The 19,501-nt window shown below is 45.1% G+C and overlaps 4 protein-coding genes across 7 annotated transcripts in view; all 4 read left to right on the top strand.

Annotated features, from left to right (window-relative positions):
- Hex-a (Hexokinase A) overlaps positions 1 to 719 on the top strand; it is a 36,717-nt gene extending 35,998 nt beyond the window's left edge. For all 3 annotated transcript variants that reach the window (XM_076439714.1, XM_076439713.1, XM_076439715.1), the window contains exon 7: positions 514 to 719. In XM_076439714.1, the coding sequence (XP_076295829.1) occupies positions 514 to 591 (78 nt within the window). In that variant the 3' untranslated portion in view covers positions 592 to 719. The remainder of the gene's footprint in view (positions 1 to 513) is intronic.
- Positions 720 to 3,220: 2,501 nt separating this feature from the next.
- LOC143216550 (FHF complex subunit HOOK interacting protein 2A) lies at positions 3,221 to 8,587 on the top strand. 2 transcript variants are annotated; one of them, XM_076439707.1, is made up of 6 exons: positions 3,221 to 4,114; positions 4,848 to 5,900; positions 5,970 to 6,420; positions 6,504 to 6,867; positions 6,973 to 7,473; positions 8,097 to 8,587. In XM_076439707.1, exons 1-6 carry the CDS (start codon positions 4,070 to 4,072, stop codon positions 8,194 to 8,196), a joined length of 2,514 nt encoding a protein of 837 aa, XP_076295822.1. In that variant the 5' UTR covers positions 3,221 to 4,069; the 3' UTR covers positions 8,197 to 8,587. The 2 variants fall into 2 exon arrangements, with proteins under 2 accessions (XP_076295822.1, XP_076295820.1); XM_076439705.1 differs by lacking the exon at positions 3,221 to 4,114 and adding an exon at positions 4,679 to 4,768.
- A 114-nt stretch (positions 8,588 to 8,701) lies between these two features.
- On the top strand, positions 8,702 to 14,308 carry LOC143216555 (DALR anticodon-binding domain-containing protein 3). The gene is made up of 5 exons (XM_076439718.1): positions 8,702 to 8,978; positions 9,088 to 9,721; positions 9,798 to 9,931; positions 10,007 to 10,174; positions 10,258 to 14,308. Exons 1-5 carry the CDS (start codon positions 8,703 to 8,705, stop codon positions 10,375 to 10,377), a joined length of 1,332 nt encoding a protein of 443 aa, XP_076295833.1. The 5' UTR covers position 8,702; the 3' UTR covers positions 10,378 to 14,308.
- Positions 11,521 to 19,501, top strand: part of Mxd (MAX dimerization protein) — a 281,626-nt gene continuing 273,645 nt past the window's right edge. Inside the window, exons 1-2 of the mRNA XM_076439723.1 lie at positions 11,521 to 11,668; positions 14,087 to 15,240. Of these exons, the coding sequence (XP_076295838.1) occupies positions 15,186 to 15,240 (55 nt within the window). The 5' untranslated portion in view covers positions 11,521 to 11,668; positions 14,087 to 15,185. The remainder of the gene's footprint in view (positions 11,669 to 14,086; positions 15,241 to 19,501) is intronic.

Raw genomic sequence — 19,501 nt, 5'->3', positions numbered from 1 at the left:
GATATGCATTCTCTAAAACGATCGACGACAGATTGCAATGATCTTTCGATCGAGATCAGAGTTCACTTCAAGGTCAAGTTATTAACCTCTGTAATAAAAAAAATAAAATCTGCAGAGCATTCAACTTGTGATACCATTCACATTCCATTGAAGACATTTGTTACGTCGTCAGAAATCAAGGAGATATTTCGGTGCATAGCTACATTCAGTTAAAACTTTGTAACTTGAACTCACGTCTGTTCTTCTTTATTCATCGCCAAAAAGCACTCCGCGGATCAATTTGTACAATAACTACGTATCGTAAATTATGATTGAATGATAATCATACTCGAATTCAATTGACAGCATTAGCATATTATGGGGCCGGTATCGCTCTGTGTACTGTCTAAGGGTCGTAGGAATTGAATCTCGAGAAGCGATTCAATTTAACGCCACGACATTAGCCTAACGTGTCCCAATAGAATCGCGGGCGTAGTTTCTCGGATGGTAATTGAATGATTTCTTTGTTCGCAGTTCGACCTGATGCTATCAGAAGACGGTAGCGGACGCGGCGCGGCGCTGGTAGCCGCGGTGGCAGCGGGGAAGCGGTGAAGATAACGGCTGTGCCGAGTCTACTCAAACTTAGCTTAAATTAAGTTACACACTGTAACAACTCCGACACGGGAACACATACACAAACACGAGAATCATTGAGACACACACACACACAGAAACAAAGATGCATAAAAGAAATAAGTCACGCATATGTGCCGCGGATGAGAGAAAAATATCGCGATCAGCGAGAACTAGCGAGGAAATTTGTGAATAAAAATATGATCGAGAGCGAGACTGTGTGCGAGAGGATCGTGTGAGAAAGATCGAGAGAGAGAAAGACAGTGTGCCTGGACGAATGACAGAGTGGACAAATTGTATAGAAGAGAAACCGGAAGGAAAAAGGGAGCAGCGTGTACACGTTTGTACATAGACCGAAGAGAACGTAGCCTAGATCGCTTCGAGGAGCATCGACGATCAGTACGAGGATTGTTAATGATTCATTTTCTGGGCTACACGATCCTCTAGATCGCCATTCTTCATTTCTACGAATCGCAACATCGAAGAAATTCATAGGAAAAAATTCACCGGGGAAATATCGAAACCGAGACAGACAAACGGACACACACAAACACGCCACTTGAATTCGTTTTGATATCGTTGATCCAAGAGTCAGCCTTGAAATCACACGTGGTTAAACAACTACTGCCAGAGCTGCACAGGTGCGTTCGGATGCGAACGACAGTGGGCTACGCGAGATTTGCAATGGTACACGTGTGCTAGTAGGTGCTGCGTTAACCCTTTCGATCGATCCTCGAAGAAGAGCGGCGTTGAAGGTACTTGAAAATGCATGATCTCTACGGGATGAAAAACGCTGGACGACAAGAGACTCAACGTCGACAGGGTTAAAGGAAACCAGCTCGAGACAGCAGCTAGCTGTCCTCGCGTTACCGGAATCATTATAGGCTGGTGGCCTCTTCTGTTTCGCAAAGTTCGGCGAGAAAGAAAGAAAGAGGATGGACGGATCCTTGGTTCCCTTCAGAGCGATTTATAAATTATTTACATCGTCGTTCTAATCCTACATATGTAATTTTAACGAGAGAACACGCGAAGGAGCGTCCGACAGTGTGAGTGCGAAGAACGAATGAAGAGAGAAAGAGAGAGAGAGAGAGTGAGAGAGAAAGAGAACGTGCAAAAAGAAAACCGGAGAGAATGAGCGAGCGAATTAGCGAGTGTTTTACAACAGTTTATTAGAGAGAGTAGTACCGTTTTAAGGTATTAGGCGGTTTGAAGTATTTTTAGATTTATAGGCCACGGTCGCGTCCGAAACGTTCGTGTTCTTTGGACGTCCTTATATATTTTTTTTTCTTGTTACGAAGGCGATCTACGAGTTTTCTTAGCCGTAGCTGTTCGTCCCGAGAACGATCTCTGAGACTTAAAACGGAAGCGCACCAGTCGAACGAAACAGCAAACACACAAAAAGAGCGACCATACGTTAGCACAATTTATTCTCGGAGACCTTGCGCCGCGGGGACATTCGAGTTTCGACGATCGGTGGAGAGGAAACGAGGCTCGTCGGATTTATTGTTACTTGGAAATCTGTCCCCGGAGATGATCGTTGAACGAACAATCTGGGACGATCGAAGAGATCCCTCTCCATCGGTGATCGAAACCGCGATCGTTCTTCCTTCCGATGAAAACCGAGTCGATGATGCAACTTGGATTTTATTTTAAACGACGATCTGTTATTCGAGCCGCGTTCCTATGGCGGATTGCGAAACGGAGGAAAGGATGGTCGCGTCGAACACGATCGCGTCTCGGCTAAGCTCGGCTCGCGAGCACACACGTTTTATGTACCTATTATTGTCGTCATTAACGATAAAGCATCGAGAACACGACAGTGATAACAATGAAAATCGAGCTGGTACATACTAGACGCGTTTACCTATCGTAAGAAGGCGGGCGCGCGTTCTCCTCGCGACTTTTATCTCGAGAGATCTCTGGTTCCCGTGCTCGTGCCTCACTGTTTGTTCCCGGACCCACCACCCCATCCCCTTTCCGCACCGTCATCATCATCATTATCAAATGCTGCGAAGGTTGTGGCGACTGAAGACGGTGAGAACTCGCTCGGGCTGTAAAGCGATATCACGCACGATCACGCGGACCCACGTGAGAGAAGTCGTTTTCACTATAGGATAGTTAGACAAGAGTGCTAGGAGCCGACGTGGACGCGGGCATTGCCACGCGCCGTGGCGTATTTTAATAAATGGATTAACGAAATAAAAAAAACAAACTTGAGAGAAAGCGAAAATAGACGGAAGAAAAATATACAAACAAGAGATTCCTATGACGCGGCATCTGTTCTTTTTAGTCGAGCATCGAACTACTCTTCTAGGTTACGTAAGAAAAATCAACAGCTCCGAGAGACGCGATGTTCGTTCTCGCCAGGAACACACGCTCGCTGGAAAATCGTTTCCGCGAGCAACGAGAAAATAATGTCGAACCGCGATACACACATATGTACATCATATCGTTATCGGGATATATCGCTCTGATACTCGAATCGATTACGCACTCGGCGGAAGAGCATCACCGCTTTCGGAGCGTCGCGACTTTTTTTACAATTAACGAACTGGTTAATGTTGTTGAGATGTGTACACGTTGAAGGTGCAAAATAAAAATTATCATAAATCCCGTTTACCTTCGCTGTCTGCGACGAGCCGATTCATTACCGCTGACACGCGTCACCTTTTTACGCAACGGGGAATTATCATGCTCGAGTGCACTTCGGTGCATTCTCGAGCAGAGGAAACATATTAATCCTCCAGGTACAATAGAGGATTGTCAGATTTTCTCTGTAGAATACGTTGAGCAGTGTTCAATGTCCAATGTTTTAATTAAATCGCCGAAGTAGCCTGTCGCGCCAGGACCCAGCTATCGGGCAGGTGTCTTATCCTGCTCTAACAGGTCATCGCACCACCGCAGCTATCTCTTTCAGCGCCTGCACAATTTTCGCTGAATGAATATTCAAGCTTTTGAATATTCAACACCACGGTGTCGCAATTACGAACCGCAGTCATAAAATTTCCCGCTCCCACCATCAGATGGTTGACACGTGACTCGATTTCCTCGAAACTCGAGGAAACAAAAGACAGTTCGTTTAGCCCATGTTTAGCCCGGGTAGGGCGGGGGGAGGCTGAAGGAGTGCACGCATTTCTGCGATAACAGTCGCCAATTAGTTCCCATCGATAAGATCAATTAGCAAACATCGGATAAGACCATTCGTTCCCCTCCAATCCCGCAACTGTGAAGGTGACCGCATCTGTTCCCGACGCTGTCGTCCTCTGGCGGGTTTGGCAGTGAACCACGGCACGTCAAAGCCGCAAAGCAACGCTGTCGCAGAGACAGTGAGCGATTGCACGGGGAATCGCGGGACAGCGAACGATGGAATATTATGCGGAACGACGGCGATACCGTGCAAGAAGGCTCGTGCGTAGCAAGGTATAACCGGCGACGATCGACGTCTACGTGACTGAAAATGATTAGCGGCATTCAGATCGCGTTGAAAAATGCTATTGACGTGGTGAGTGATAACCCTCCAACTGATAAGCTTTTTCGCTACCTTTCCGCGACGACGTTTCACCTGCGTTACTATCACGAACCGCCGAGCAAATTATTCGTGTTCCTCGTTTGCTAGATTTCGAAACAGATCATGGTAAACAAGAGGCATTTAGGGGTAGTCCTCATCGATCGGCGTCGCACGCGTTACGTCGCTATTCTGCACCGTCGTCTCACGTCTCTGTATATTTATTTACGTTCCACCTATCGATCTGCACGCCGCGCCGTGCCTTTGACCATCAGCGATACACACAGCTCTCTCTCTCTCTCTCTCTCTTTCCACACCCACTCTCCGTGTCGTTTCTGTTTTCATTGCCGCCGGACGAATCCCGTCCGAAAAAATGCATCTTGTTTACAACCGGCGCCAAACAGGACTGACAGCACGCAGGATGCTTTTCGTACGATCGGAAGGGACTCCGGAAGGTGTTGATTCTGGTACGAGAGCGCGGTTTGACCGGACGAACACATGTGCGTCGTTATATTTAACCGGTTATGTAATGATTTAAGTAGATCGAGCGCACCTGTCCCCGACCATTTCATTACCATGTGTACATTTAATAAACTGCCGACGTGTTTTGCGCCTTACCTGGCCTTCCTGAACAACAACGGAGAGGACAATGTAACAGGATACTGTCGCGCCAGTCGTCTCTCGTCGGTGTACCGTCTCGTTTGTCAACACGGTGTGGTTTTGTTCGCAGATTGCGCCGCCAGCCACGCCGCTCCAAGACTTCACGTACCATTGGAAACAGTTGATGAACTTCTATGTGAACCATCTGACCAACTGTAAAGCGCCTATACAGACCACCGGTATACCCCGGCATTTGGATAGGTTGCTGGAGATTCTATTGGAAGAGGAGAAGGAGGATGACGAACCCGGCCCGTGTTTGGAGTACCTGCTGCAGCACAAGCTGCTGGACCTACTGGCCACGTTGGCCAGCGCGGAAACTCCCCCAGGAATGAGGATAGTTTGTCTATCCTTCCTGAGGAAGCTTTTAGGAAGATCTAAATATCCCCTGTTGCATCACACCTCGATCTATGGACCGGTGCAACGGTTGATCACCCTTTGCACCGGTAGCACACCGTCCCCTATGGAGACCGAGGAGGTCCAGTTCCTCTTGACCCTCTGTTTTCTAGTCTGCAAGTATCCTCACGTGACCAACATCATAAACGACGCGCCAAACGTTCAGAGACAGGCCATCTCCGCCAGGAGAAACTCCGAGCGAATGGAGATCGAGAAAGTCACCTACATACCCGCTAGAAAGAGGAACAGTTTCAATCCCCTGTTCGAACCTTTGGACACTCAGGCGGTGACCTTGATAAACCCGAATCTATTTCACTCGGAGAACGATCGGAGACGATACGTTGGGTCTTGCAGATCGGTCAACAAGTCTGCCACAGGCAACGGAGCATCTAGTCAATCGAACGAGTCGGTATCTTCCACGGAACAGGAGAACGTCTCCGAATCCTCGAGTCCGGCCACTCCGAAACCAATCTCTGAACCTATCTCGAGACTGACGGCGCGTAGCTCCGAGAGTCAGGATTGCGAAGCCTCGCAGAAGAGCGAGGACACAGCCCTGATGAACGAGATAGATGCGCATCTGCAACATTTGAGGGACTTCAGGCTGGATGCTGAATATGGATACGAAGACGGTGGTTACTTAGACAATGATCAGGATCTCCTAGACCCGAAAACGCCGCAGAAGTCTAAATGCCTTCTACTAGATGCCTTGTTGAGTTACATAAACACTGCGGTGAGCACCGAGTTCTAGTTCTAGTTCTAGTTCTGTCCTCGGGCAATGAAACCGATTTATTTCTTGCAGGACAATACTGTAAGGATAAGAGCCTGCGAGGGGATAATGGTTCTAGCGTCCTTGGACGATACGTCGTTCGCCCAGATGATTGCCAACAGCGACTTAATCTCCGCGATACCCAGTAGATTAGAGAGTTTGTTCAATGCTATCCCAGCGCACGTCGATCCGAACGAGATCGACGGAGTGGACGTCACGTGGGGATTGGACTCGCCGGTCTGGACCAAGGAGAAAAAGTTCTCCGGATGCAGACAGGTAGCCGCGTTCTTCATGTGGTTCGACTACTGCAACCAGCTGATCAGGGAAGCGTACCCGGACGTCGCCGATGCACTCGCCAAAAGTGTCAAAGTGAACTTTTTCGAGAAGATCGTAACGCCGGCTTTGGCCGAACATCACGTTGTCCTGATCACTGCGCTGGTCACCAAGTGCTTGAAGGAGCTAACTTGCGCTGCTCTCTGTACAGGTAAATACTTCTTTGCTTCTCTCAAGTACCCCGCAAGTTCTACGATTTATATTTTTACGAAAATTAAAAATAAAATCTTTCAGAAATCAGTTACTGGCTTGTCGGGCAAGATCGCGGCCCGGAAATCCCGAACGTGTGGACGTCGCCAGTGCTGCATAGACTGATAGACAACTGTTTCACGGACAGCGATGATCTAACGTTGGAAACGTTGAAGCTGTTCGAGGAAATGATCGAGAAAAGGAACGAGCATATATTACACTGTCTCGTGCTGGTGTATCTGTCAATGAGAGGCTATTACGATAACACCGCCGCAGACAGTACAATTGCGTCGTGGAGCGACGAGGAAGACGAGCGAGAAAGAGAGAAGAAGGGATCTCTAGATCTCTCTTACGAGCAGAGTCATAGCCGGACGCTGGCACCTAGTAATATTCATAGGATTGTAAACTGGTGAGAAATTTAAGAAATTTCTTCATAACAAATCAGCTTCTAGCGAGACCCAGCATCGGTCTAACAAGGGAACAATAATAACTCCGTATCAAACTCCTGTTTCAGCTTCCTGTCCCTGATTCCGCGTTATCTCCAGACGGACACGGACGTGAATAATTACGAGCGGTACATGGCTGATTTGGAGAGGCAGTATTCCACTGTTTTATCGGATTGCTCGTTAATGGCCTGGCCATTGGAAGCAGTGACTGTTGACGATTCGGCGAGCTCCGATTCCAGACCGGAAGCGGATCACTGTTCGGTGCGGTTTTATATGGGCCCGTTCGTGGCCATGCTTTTCGAGAAGGTGGCTAATATTCCCCGGCAAAAGTACGAGGTCAATCTTCAGCTGACCGTGGTGATCTCGAGGCTAGCGCTGTTACCTCATCCGTACCTGCATGAATTTTTACTGAACCCGCTGCTACCGTTGGCACCCGGCACAAAAAACTTGTTCACTTGCTTGCAAAAAGTCGTCAAGCAGCTCGTGAACGAGGTACCAAAGACGCCGGATCACAAGCAAATGCTGAGGGAGACCAGGGAACGGCTTCTAGACGACTGCTCTCATGATGGGTGCGTAAGCACCCGTGACCGGGATCATTTTACCGGACACTTTCGACCAAATCTGTTTTTGCTCCGGGGTAGGGGATTCGTTGAAATTGCGATTTAAGAGGGTAGACTCGTTTCCAGGATTGACTCGTTTCAATGACGGGCTTTTTCAGTAGCTAAAAGTTAAAAGCCCTAGATAAAAAATTAATCTAGACCGTAATTGCGCTCAGAAGTCCCATTTTTACGTTTACAAGGCGTAATTTGCATTATTCGGCAGCATGTAGCTGTCGCAGCTTTATGAAAATAGGAATAGTAAAAATAGGAAATTTGGGGGCGACTGCGGCCTAGATTGATGTTTTATCTGGCGCTTTTGACTACTGGAAAACCCCATATTTGCATTATCGAGAAATGAGAACCCCCTTAACGTTAAACCTACCAAATGACCGGCTTTCTACTTTTCATTTTACGGTTATTGAAACGATAAAGTTGTTTACATAGAAATTGATAAAAAAACGCACAAAATCTAAATAAATCGAGCCTTGTCACTTTTATAAGCTAAAACATTTGAGTCGCTTTTAGTCCTCGGTAGGTCCAGTACTAAAAGATACTGCAAATCTCGATAAAATTGTGGATTATTCTTATTTCAGGGAGAAGGAGAACATTCTGTTCGAGAGCGTGATCGTCACGGAAGAATTCTGCAAAGAACTCGCTGCGATAGCTTACGTTAAGTATCATCATTCTATGTGATAATAAATATCAAAGATGTAAATTCTAGATTATTATTTATGTATTACGGCCAAGTATTTTACTTAACGATCGATCGTTACTTTATAGATACGCTTAACTAGACAAATTGTTTCTCTCTTCAGTTGTTTTGTGATGACTTTGTAAAATACGTGAACGTATTTATAAGTATAGCAAATAATATATTAATGTTACTATTTGCAAACACTTATTTGCACAATTTACTTTCTAACTCTAATAAAGAAACCATTGGAAATCGCGTGGTATATAATCTGATCATTTTTTTTTTAAATGTTCTTATCTAAAATCGGAAATTCCTTATACATGTACATTTTCATGTGAAATTTATCGGACGAGTTGTGTAAATCATTGAAATAAAATTTTGCAAATTTTCTATCCTGATTATGATAACTAGATCAACCTCATAATCTGTATTAGAAACTCGTATGCTCGTATTGGGACAAGTTCAGGATAGTTCACATTGGCGTATTGAACTTGTGGAGTTTTAAATGGAAAATACATCCATTTGCATAGAGACGCTCATCAATAATATAACATTGTATTTAAGCGGTAATAATTGTACAAACAGTTCAGTTATTAAAGTAAGCAACGACAGTTTGTCGACAAATGGTGAATTGTATTTTTTACATAACCTAAAAGTATGGAGAGGTGTGTTTCAAGATAAAGACGTGTGCGATACAAAATGTACAACAATTTTGCAACATTTCTTTCACGTGCAGAACAAGGAAATAAATGGTAAAACCAATGTAGAAATTGCAAACGAGGTAATGTACATTCACGGACCTACAACCTTATACACAGTCTGTGTATACAACAGAATAAAACAATCAAACATAACCTAGTTTCTGTTATTTACAATATTGACTTTTCCAGGTTTTATCATCGCTGATATTATCTAGCAAAAACTGGCCAATCCAAGTGGAAAAATATTTCTTGGAGAAAGAAAGGATCTGCTTGTTTTTACAACGTGTTCCCATTATACAAAATGCGATTAGAGCAGTTATCGAACGAAAACATGACTTCGGAAGGAGTTCACCGGCTGGTAAAGTCTTCTGTTTAAGGATAAATCAGGATGAAGAATCTGAACTGACGACAGCAAGGCTTCGATTAATACAGATTATCACTGAAAACGTATTAGATCTCCATGGTTGTAAAATCGACAAAGAGGATGCTGATTTTAAGATTGTATTTACCAGTAAGTCGGAGGGAAGGATGGAGGATGGTTACGAAAAATGTGTATGCGGTGTAGTCAAGAATTGCAAGTCGAATACTAAAGAGACACAGTTAACATGGGAAGAATATATACGAAATAAAATAGATGAATTGAAAGTATTAAATGACCAAAAGAATTTCGAAATGGACGAGAAAGATGTAATTTTGGATGAGCAATTTCTTGAGAATATTGCGAAAGCAACAGCCACTTTCGAATTATTATCCGTGAAACCAAGTCGTGCTGTTCTCATTGGATGCAAGTCTGCAGCTGATAGAAGTATTACGAACATAAAAGGTCCTGGGACTTTGAAGCGTAACATGCTTTTATCAAAAGTTCTAAGAAAACATTTTTTATCATCTTTAGTTTTTAGGTGCCTCGTTTGTGTTATACAATGCTACAAGAATTTCTGCTATTATTGAGAAATATAATAACAAAAGATTGGCAGGAGAGTATCCTGATCTACCAGACCTCAATGATGTAAACTTTTCTTTATTAGATCAAGAGGTACATTAATTAAAGACTTTTTAGGTATTATTCGGATCGATTAGAAGTAATATTTATCAAATGTATCGTTTGCAGGAAGAATGGGAACTTGTATACAACTTTATTATTGGATACCAAGAAATCATAAAGGATTGCATAAAATATGAACCTGTATTCCAAACCAATCCTCAAATTCTCTGTATATTTTTATCTAGACTATGCCAAAAATTCAGCGTGTATTATCGTAGAATCAGAATTTTAACTGTTAGTTTGGATGTTATTGATTATTCCCGGTACTTTCGAATATTATAATGTGATTTCTAATGGATGTTAATATTCTGTTACAGGAGGCATATGATCATTTAATTCCAATGATGACTGCAAGATTATTCATGCTGCATGCATTGCAAATTGTAATCCAGAATGCGCTTACATTAATGGATATAGTTGTTGTATCACGAATGTAATGAAACGATTCAACATGATTGACCTCACGAAGACTGCTATTATGTATATTTAAAAAAAAATGAATAAAAAGGAGAAAAATCAGATCTATGTGAAAAATCAATATTGTGTTTATAGTACAGCTTAATTCGTGAAATGTGGCAAAAAATAAATTATTGTGCCATATGAGCACATTAGGTGACTAGTGTTTAAATTGTCCATTTATTTAAAATATTAATTAATTGAAAATAATTGCTATTGATAATTCGTGAAGCTACTTGTTGTTTTCGCATGTATTTACATTGTTTATGAATGACAACCTTTTTCTGCGCGAAAGAACGCGTGATCGTTAAAAAAGCGAAAAATTTTGTGCAACTCACCAATTCCTCGTCAGGTTCGTATACAAACAACGCTTTTTCTACAAGTTCTTCTAACCTTCGACGAAGGCCTTCAGTATATTTTCGGGCTCTACAATAACTTGATTCATGATTATCACTCTCACAATCTACGAAATCATCAAATCTCGCGATATCACATCTTGGATTTGCTAAATTCAAACACGATGCGTTGAGACGCTGCGTGTAACATGGATTGAGACGTACCAATTGAAAAAGTATGGGTGACGATAAGTGGGATGCAGAAAATGGCGCGATTATATGAATTTTCAAATCTGCTATTCTCAAAACACTCGAGATAAGACGATATCAATATATACTTCGTCTCTTTTTCAAAAGATTTCGCAAAGATATCAGCGTATGCGTCTTACTAATCTCGAAAGAGTCTGAAATAGCTAATAAAAATTCTCGAACATCCTTGATACATTGTTTTAATGATACTCGCGGGTAGAATCGCGATATTCGAAGCGATTATAAGAGCGTGTTCGCGCTAACAGTATCCTAGATGTATAAAATTTTTTAATTTTTCTACAATGTACAGGACGAAGGGGATACACACATGATGCATCGAAAGCACACGCACGATAGCGTGCAGGAGAGCGAGGCGAGGAACACGGCCAGCTGTTTGTTTTGTTTTCGGGCATGAGATTCACGTGACACCACCGGTGCTGGTGGCGGCTCATACGGCAAGCTCGTGTAATCGACGGGGATTGGCGGAGGTAGTGCACTCGCGCACCGCTAAACCAATCGGTGTTCACGTAAGAAACGACGCCTGATGCTTCGACGGTGCAGAGACGTTTGACATCGATAAATGCGTGAGAGTGCTCGCGAAGTGCGGAGGTATCAGGCTGTCGCTCGCTCGTCGGCTTGTCGTAGTCGTCGTCGTCGTCGTCGGGGGCTCGTGGGCTCGTCGTCGTCGGTCAGTTTCGAGCCTTCTTTCCTTTGTTCTAACATAGTACCAAACCCTTTTTTTTTTCTACCCGCGAAAACCTTGTGCAGGAGTAGTGTTAGGCAGTGCCGATCTTACAGTGACCGTCTTTCTTTACGTCGTCACTCAGCTGCGCCTACTTTCGTGTGTGAGCGAACGTATCCGGCGTGCCAAATGTCACTAGGTGGACGATAGGGTCGAAATACATTCGGTCCTTCTACGTCATCCACACGCACGCTCTCGCGTACGTTGCTGCATGTACACAAGGGACCACTACATACCTACCAGATCCACAATACAAGAGAAAACGTTGTCGGAAACGTGCAGAAATATTTCGCGTAACCCTTTAAGATTGATTTCGCGAATTCCGTTTCTCTATCTCTCTTACACCTTACCACTTCGATCTCTTTCGCTCTCTGTTCCACGAACAGCGTTCACCGACCGTGTTTCCAGTTGTTTTCTCGTATGGGAAACGCACTCGATATTTTCACTGGCGCGCGTGTGCGTGGGCGTGTTTGTGCGATGTGACGTGTCTCTCTGCATGTGTACTTAAAATCGCTGGCAGTTCTGCTCGCGAGAACGGAATCAAGGGAGCGCCTTTCTGTAGTCTCATCGTGAAACAGGGAACCAGAACACACAAAGCAAACCGTTGCACGATCGGTCGCGTACAATACAGAGAGTTTCGAGAAGATTTGCCGCGCGGCGTTCGTTCCCCGTCCGTGAACAACCCGTGCGTTTTCTCTGACGAGCAAATTGCGGTTTTATTGGCGAACGACTTTATGTGTCGCTTGGCGCGCGCGCGAGACCGTTCCTGTGTGTGTGTGTGCGCTCGTTCCGTCCAGTTGCTACCGCGAGGTACGGTACACAGTGATGTCGTGGTGCGTTTGACGGGTATCGTTGACCTCGGGACAAGTTGACCGAGTTTAAAACCGAAAGAATAAAAAGAGACACGCACTTACAGGCTGCAGAAAGAAACCTGATTCGAAACGAATTCATTCCGGAGATTCCTATTCACATGTTTGTTATTTACGTTGACGAGGATTCCGGTGTGTTCCGTGGTTGCAAGGAAAAACGCCGCATCTCACAATTTCAACAAATTCGAGTATACGTGTTAATCGAGCTTTATAGTAAGATATAAAAATGTCATGAAAACAAATTCGAAAGGCTTCGACAAACAATGCAATTCAACAGATTTCCTATGTCGACGCGTTAGTGATGAAAACTTTAAAACGGCAATATCTCGAAAGTGAAAGTATATGACACGCGGCGTTCTTCCTGACAACCACAGTATTTACGTTACACGCGTGTGTTTTAATATGAAACAATTGTTGACCGGTTGGTTCGGCGTGAATTTATTGATCGCCTTCCAACGTCAACAGTTGAATCCGTGTACAAAAATACGCGTAGGGCAGAGTGTATAATTACTAGGGGTGGGTGGGTAGTTGCCTGAACATTTATTAATTTTTGGGTCCCCATAAATCATAAATGTTTAATAATTGATTAGATACCAATACATATATTGAATAAGATAAACAATATTCCGAATAATGGTAGTACAACAATTTTTAGTGGCACCTCAGAGTCGCCATTCGAGTGCTAAGGGTTAATAATCGCCTACACGTATATTAAGAAGACTAAATTCATTCGCACACGATTGCGAGGTACATATGTACACAGTTTGCCCGTGACGCTTTATTTGTAGGATTCCCGGTACTGATTCACGCGACATTCGAATCCCGGATCGGTCACGAGAAAGATTCGATTACGAGCGGCGGTCGCGATAGCTCGCGTGGCAGTTTGAAATATATGTATATGTATATCGCAACGGCTAGACCCGTTCGTTCTCTCTCTCCTGCGGCTCTCGGTGTGCACGGCACTCGGGTAAGATCTACGCGTTCAAGGTCGCTGCACAAAACAAGTAGCCGGGCACGTAAAGTGGCCGCGTGCACATGCACGGTGCACACCGTTCGCGATACATACTTGCGTTTCTGACCAGAAAATAATAGTACTCCGAGCTGCGGCGCGGCTCGCACGAGTTAGACCGGCCGCCGATCGAGGTCAGGTTCTATTTCGCGTACGTTCCCTCGTCCACGATAAATTACCGGCGACACGCGTAATCTCGACCCCTTCGATTCGCCTAGTGACTTCGCTTATAGTTTGCGCCTCTTTCCAATTGTACCGTTCGCTCTCTTCATCTCTTTCTCTCTCCCCTCTCTCTTTTTTTTCGCCGACCATCTGGCTTTCTCTCTCTTACGCATCGCGAAACACGCTTCCCGTTCGCTCGCACGCGACTCCGTGTAAGGAAGTGTAGAGCAGCGGTTGCGCGTCGTATTCTCTCGCGCCTGTTATCCCGGCCCGTTTAAATTATTCCTTCACACGTGCGTTTTCTTGATGTGCTTCCCTATACAGTGAATGTTGTGAAACGAAGGTGAAGAAAGAAGAACCGACGAAGTCAGGCTGAAAGCTCGAGGAACGGGAACATAGTGGGGAGAGACAGAAAGACAGAAACAAGCAACTAAAAGGGAAGAAGGAAGAAGACGAAAAAGGGCAACAACACACAAGTGGAAACGTCGTCGAGGAGACAAAAGGGAGAGAAGAGACTACACACACACACACACACATACATACACATAGACCAACATACATTCACGTACACGCACGTACATATACAATCATACTGAACAGACGACACACAAGTGCAAAACCGTCGATAGGAGAGAGAAGCTCGAGTTGAAGGGACATACGCGAACGGGACACACGGACGAGAAAGTTGTTGAACTTGGGAACAGACGATAGAGGAGAAGTGAACAAAAAAAAACAAGACATAAATATATATATATATATATACACCGTGTATATCGAGAAACAGGAGCGAGGAATCGAGAGGAGAAACAACAACAAAGAAAACTAAAAAAGACGGTTCTTGATGTCTATCGCGGTTGGAGAGGCCTGGCCGTTGATTTGCCGTCCGCGGATCTAGTGCCCGTTTGAAATCGGGCTGCAGCAGCCTCTCTTTCTCTCTCCCTCTCTCCCTCCCTCTCTCTCGCGCGCGCGTGTGTGGATCGGTGCGCGCGCTCACGTACGTGGTGAGTCTCTCTCTCTCCCCGTGTGTGTGTGTGTTGTTGTTACGTGCACCTCTGGGCGAACGCAGCCAGCGAGGCGCGCGGACGGACGAGAAAAGGAGGAAGAGGTGGCGGAGGAAGAGGAGGAAGAGAAGGAGAAGAGGCGGTTGAAACAGGCGGACGGAGAGAAGAAAGGTTGGAGAAACGGCGGCAGCGCCAACCAACAACATCAACAACAACAACAACAACAGTGACAGTAACAATACCAGCAGCAACAATAACAGCGACGCGTTGCACCGCGGTGAATACGGGCCGGTTCGTGCGCGTTTTTGAACATTTGTCGCGTTGTGTGTCGGCCGCCACGCGCGGTGTCAGTGCCGGGGGATCGTCGGGAAAGAGGGAGGTAGTGAACCGAAGCCGCCAGAATTACGCCAAACCGGGGAAATATGAGCATTGCTGCCCTACTACAGGCCGCCGAGTATCTTGAACGAAGGGAAAGAGGTGAGTGTACGAATTTTCATCTTTCTTTTTCCTCTTGTTAGCCTTCATTCTTCCTTTTTGTTTTTAACCCTCCCTACTCGGAAACGTTATCGAGCCCCCGCGACATCGTATCGGTGTGTGCATGTAGGAGGACGGCGCGGGCGTGCTCGCGTGCTCGCGTGCATACTCGAGCCGTGCTGTGTCATTGGCACATGGCAACGAACGTGCGTGATCCGCCGTTGGATCTCGCGACCTTTGTTATTACGCCTTTCCACGGTTCGTTTATTCGCGATTTTTGCCTCCCTCTCGTTTCTGGACCCGTCGAGCTATAACCGGAGAATTATTTTCTCGCCTTGTCACGCGACTTGTAACAGTAGAGTGATGGTTGAGAGTATAGTGTGTTAGTCGTCTAGGGATTTGACGAAATCATCCCCAATAGCAGGTTACCTTGACGGGACATTTTGGAGCGGACCGTGTGTGACCTTCGTCGATAATACAGCTCCGCGGTGACGTAACGTAGCGTACGCTGCGCGGCCACGTATCGCTGCACGCCCGTTTTTCGAACCACGCCGGTAAACATCGCATCGGCAAATATATGCATCTGTTGTTTTTTCCAGCGTCCGCGTTGCGTGTCGTTGTGCTGCGTAGGTCGACTCGCAACGCCACGCCACGCCATGCCGCTGCATAATACGTGTGCATCGGTGCGCGAGAAGCGTTAACGATGATCTCATTTTATCACTCCACTTATAATACTGCTGCGCCGTACCCGATGCTCCAGCCTGCTGCGTGCTGAATCGCACGTTATCTCGTCGTTCCGCTTTGTTCCTTCTTCGTCTTCTTCTTCGTCTTTCTTGTTTTTGCATTTCGCGGGCCGGCCTTCGCGAGCCTTCCTCTATTTGTCTCCGGGCTGCCATGCGAGCTCGGCACGTGCGCGCGCATCCCACAGAAAAATTCGACCGTTAATGGCATTTTAATTGAGCCGGCCATTATACCGCATATTTGGGTAAACACTCCGCCGATTAGGTTTCCCGTAAACACGAAAATCCTGGGCTCTCCGATTCAATTCTTTTGAATTTCTTGCGTACTCGTTTGCGGGCAAATTTGAATTTTCCTGTCACGGAAACGAATGCTTCAACCTTAATCACTGTGGACGTTAGAGGTAGCCGGGTACCGGAAATTCGGGTTCGGGTCGGCACCCGAAAATTTGTGATACATATCCGGAAATTTCGGGTGCCCGATGTCGAAATCGGGTCGGCTTTTCGTTGAAAAAATAAATCAACCCTTAATTATTCACGATTCACAGTGAGAGAGTATTTTCTAAATTTGTGAAATACTGTAGGAATGGTATCAAGTATCTTTGCTAGTAGACTACGGAGTTAGAGGATTACCGACGCAATGAGCGAGGTTGTAAAACCAATCAGTCCGTCCTATCGTAGCTCTACTGTACATACAATTAGGTGAAATGTGTCACCGACGGATTATGGAAGGAAAGGAACAGATTATAAGCAAATAGGGGTCACGTTAGAATTCGTACTCCGCATCGCCAGTTCAATAGTACGTGGACAAATGAATGCAGATAATGTGAGTCACTCTATGCAAATCGTGATATTCCATTCTTCATAATCTCATGGACTTTTCATTGTCATGAGACTTGAACGGTAACGTTACCAGTGCATATAGACTCGCGAGAGAGGTTTTTTTTGTTCCTATAAAAGACAAAGAATGTCAGAAATATATTGTCCCTCTTGTATGTTAAGAATATGCTTATATGTATGTATTATGTATTGATATGAGAGCTGTATGTATATGCATATGGGTTTTTAAAACTGTTCGAAGAACAATATTTTTATACGACATATAATATGATGGAAAGACACGAAAACAAATTCTGTATCTCTTGGTGACAACACAACTTATTATAAAGATAGCCCATCACGAGGCGATCGCGTGCAGCTTTATCTTGGTTGTTATTAAAATACATTTTACACAGTTTCTCGTTTTTTATAAAGTCTTCCTGAATTAGCTGTTAGCTGTAAGAAGAATTGTTAAAAAATCTACATTTTAATATTCGACGCTTGATCGTCGAGGAAATCGAGTTTGAAAATTCGACGGTCACGCCGTCCGATCGCGTGTCTGATCGTGGCCAACCAATTCTACTTCCGGCGAGTGCTGAAACCGCGTGTATGTATCTGCCGAACGTTCAAACTTATTCGTCAACTTATTCGTTCATTTTGATTTATCATTGCAAATAGAATGACCTCGTGTCCATATGAGCTACCCGTCGTGTATAATTAACGACGTGAACGCCGAAAAGAAAGCAACAACGAATATATCATGCTCGTATCATCGTGATCACACAAAAAATAATATAGTTGTCTAGGACAAAATAGTGATAATATTTTTGGATTAGACGATTTCGCTGAACGAAACAGCGAGAAGCCAGCGGGCCGGTAAAATCGCGGCGTAAATAACGAAAATACACGGATCACAATAAACGGGGCGTCGCTTTGCATTTTTCTAGGGTTACTGCGTTTCGCTTTCGAATAGCTACTGCTCGAGATTTACGGTGCCGTAATTCTTCTTTCCTGTTTCTTTTAAGATCCACGTATTCTCGGGGTGAGGGAACGTGCGCGCGTTCGAGCTCTCGCTCCGCGTCACGTACACACGTTCGAGCGAACACCCCGAGAACGGCTTCTTTGTTTCTCTCTGGCTCTCCCTCCATTACGCGGATCGATCTCTCCTCGTGGTTTAAGCTCGCATCACGCGACCGAGAGGGATGTTTCGTGTGCCCGTTGAACGAGCACGGACCCAACCCGTCCAGCCCCAGAAAAGGAGCTTTCCGCGTCGGTTTATTGGCCGCCTCGTCGAGAAGAACCGCTCCGCACCGCTCCATTCCGCTTCCCTCTGATCGAAACTCCGTGGCAAGGGGAATCACGGCGAATCGTCGATCGAACATTAACTGTTATTGCCCGAAGATACCCGAGATAAGGCTGTTACGTTATATTAATTGGCCTATTTGGCACCGGGCTCCCTGAAAAACGCTTCCCAGCGATACGACCGCGCGTAAAAGGAGCGCTTATTAGCGCGGAAGCTGCGACCGCTTATATAACCTTCAGGAGCTGCGATCAACGCTGGGGCCAAGTGCACTAAATACTCTCGATACTGCTGCCGCGATCCCCACACCGAACGTTTTTATCCTATCGTCATTTTTAGACATCGCTCTGTATTTTTGGAAACGTGGTGGCTAGATCTAGTTCTAAGAAGATGCTTCAATCTTTCTATGGTAGAGTCAGGCATTATAAACAAAATTTTCCCATCTTTCTGGAGACGTTCTGAAAAGTTTCTTTTCAACCAGTTAACTGCGTTCGACGTGTACACACGTCAATCCAAATCTCTATTGCGGTGCAATAACAAAAATGTTTCCACTGATTTTCACTCAATCCATACACTTAGGTTGCTATACATATATTACCCTTGTCCGTCCCCTGTTAGAATATGCTTCAACTATATGGTCTCCGAAAAGCGTTAAATATGAAATCATGCTCGAGAGAGTGCAGCATAAATTTCTCAGGTTTTGTGCATAAGTGCATAAGACAAACAACCCAATGCCAATCTTTGATCATGATTACTCTAACATATTAAACACGTGTTTTGAGAACGAGAGCAGGATTTCAAACAATGAAATCCAAATCCAAATCCACTGAAAAACAAAAATATGCTCATGAATGGCTTTCATTGCCAATATATTGATGGATTTCGAGTTTCTTGTACTTTTGTCTCCCATTGTACCTCCAGAACATCCTTAAACAGGTTGATTCTAGTGCAGTCAGTCCGAGAGTTCGAACGATTGCTCGTTTGCTAAAAGACGAAATGAAAAACGGCGCGGGTTTTAGTTCTCGGGGGGCCCGTTAATAGCGTTCGACCGATCGCAGGTCGTTCGGTAATCGAGTGTTGAATTACTTCTCCGACCGGCATTAGCGAATTTCGCGTTGCCGCAAGAGAGTTACGCGCCGCGTGTTCGCGATGAATGTATCCCGGTGAATTAAATTGTCCGTGTGAGCGAGACTTCGAGGAAAGGTCGTGTGATCGTTGCGCGGCACCCTTTCGCGTGCACTCCCGACGGTTCTGCGGTGAATTGCTCCGTTGACGATTCCGGGGAACGAGTTTTCAATTCTGCATTCATTTGTGACGCAGCTGGGTCAGCCGGTAAGGAGATAAAAACAGAGAAAAAGTCCGAGGAACGAAGATAAGCGGATGGAAACGGCCGGAACAGAGAAATAAG

Source organism: Lasioglossum baleicum, chromosome 15 (genome assembly GCF_051020765.1).
Source record: "Lasioglossum baleicum chromosome 15, iyLasBale1, whole genome shotgun sequence".
Lineage (NCBI taxonomy): Eukaryota > Metazoa > Arthropoda > Insecta > Hymenoptera > Halictidae > Lasioglossum > Lasioglossum baleicum.
Note: the sequence above shows the minus strand (reverse complement) of the source record. Positions and strands in the feature narration are given on the sequence as shown.

Coding starts and splice junctions, on each gene's coding strand:
- LOC143216550 (XM_076439705.1), top strand. CDS start 4,694: ATGTGTACATTTAATAAACTGCCGACGTGTTTTGCGCCTTACCTGGCC. Junction 6,868..6,972: donor ATTCATAGGATTGTAAACTG/GTGAGAAATTTA, acceptor CTCCTGTTTCAG/CTTCCTGTCCCTGATTCCGC. Junction 7,474..8,096: donor GACGACTGCTCTCATGATGG/GTGCGTAAGCAC, acceptor TTCTTATTTCAG/GGAGAAGGAGAACATTCTGT.
- LOC143216555 (XM_076439718.1), top strand. CDS start 8,703: ATGGAAAATACATCCATTTGCATAGAGACGCTCATCAATAATATAACA. Junction 9,722..9,797: donor AAGTATTACGAACATAAAAG/GTCCTGGGACTT, acceptor TTTAGTTTTTAG/GTGCCTCGTTTGTGTTATAC. Junction 10,175..10,257: donor GTAGAATCAGAATTTTAACT/GTTAGTTTGGAT, acceptor ATTCTGTTACAG/GAGGCATATGATCATTTAAT.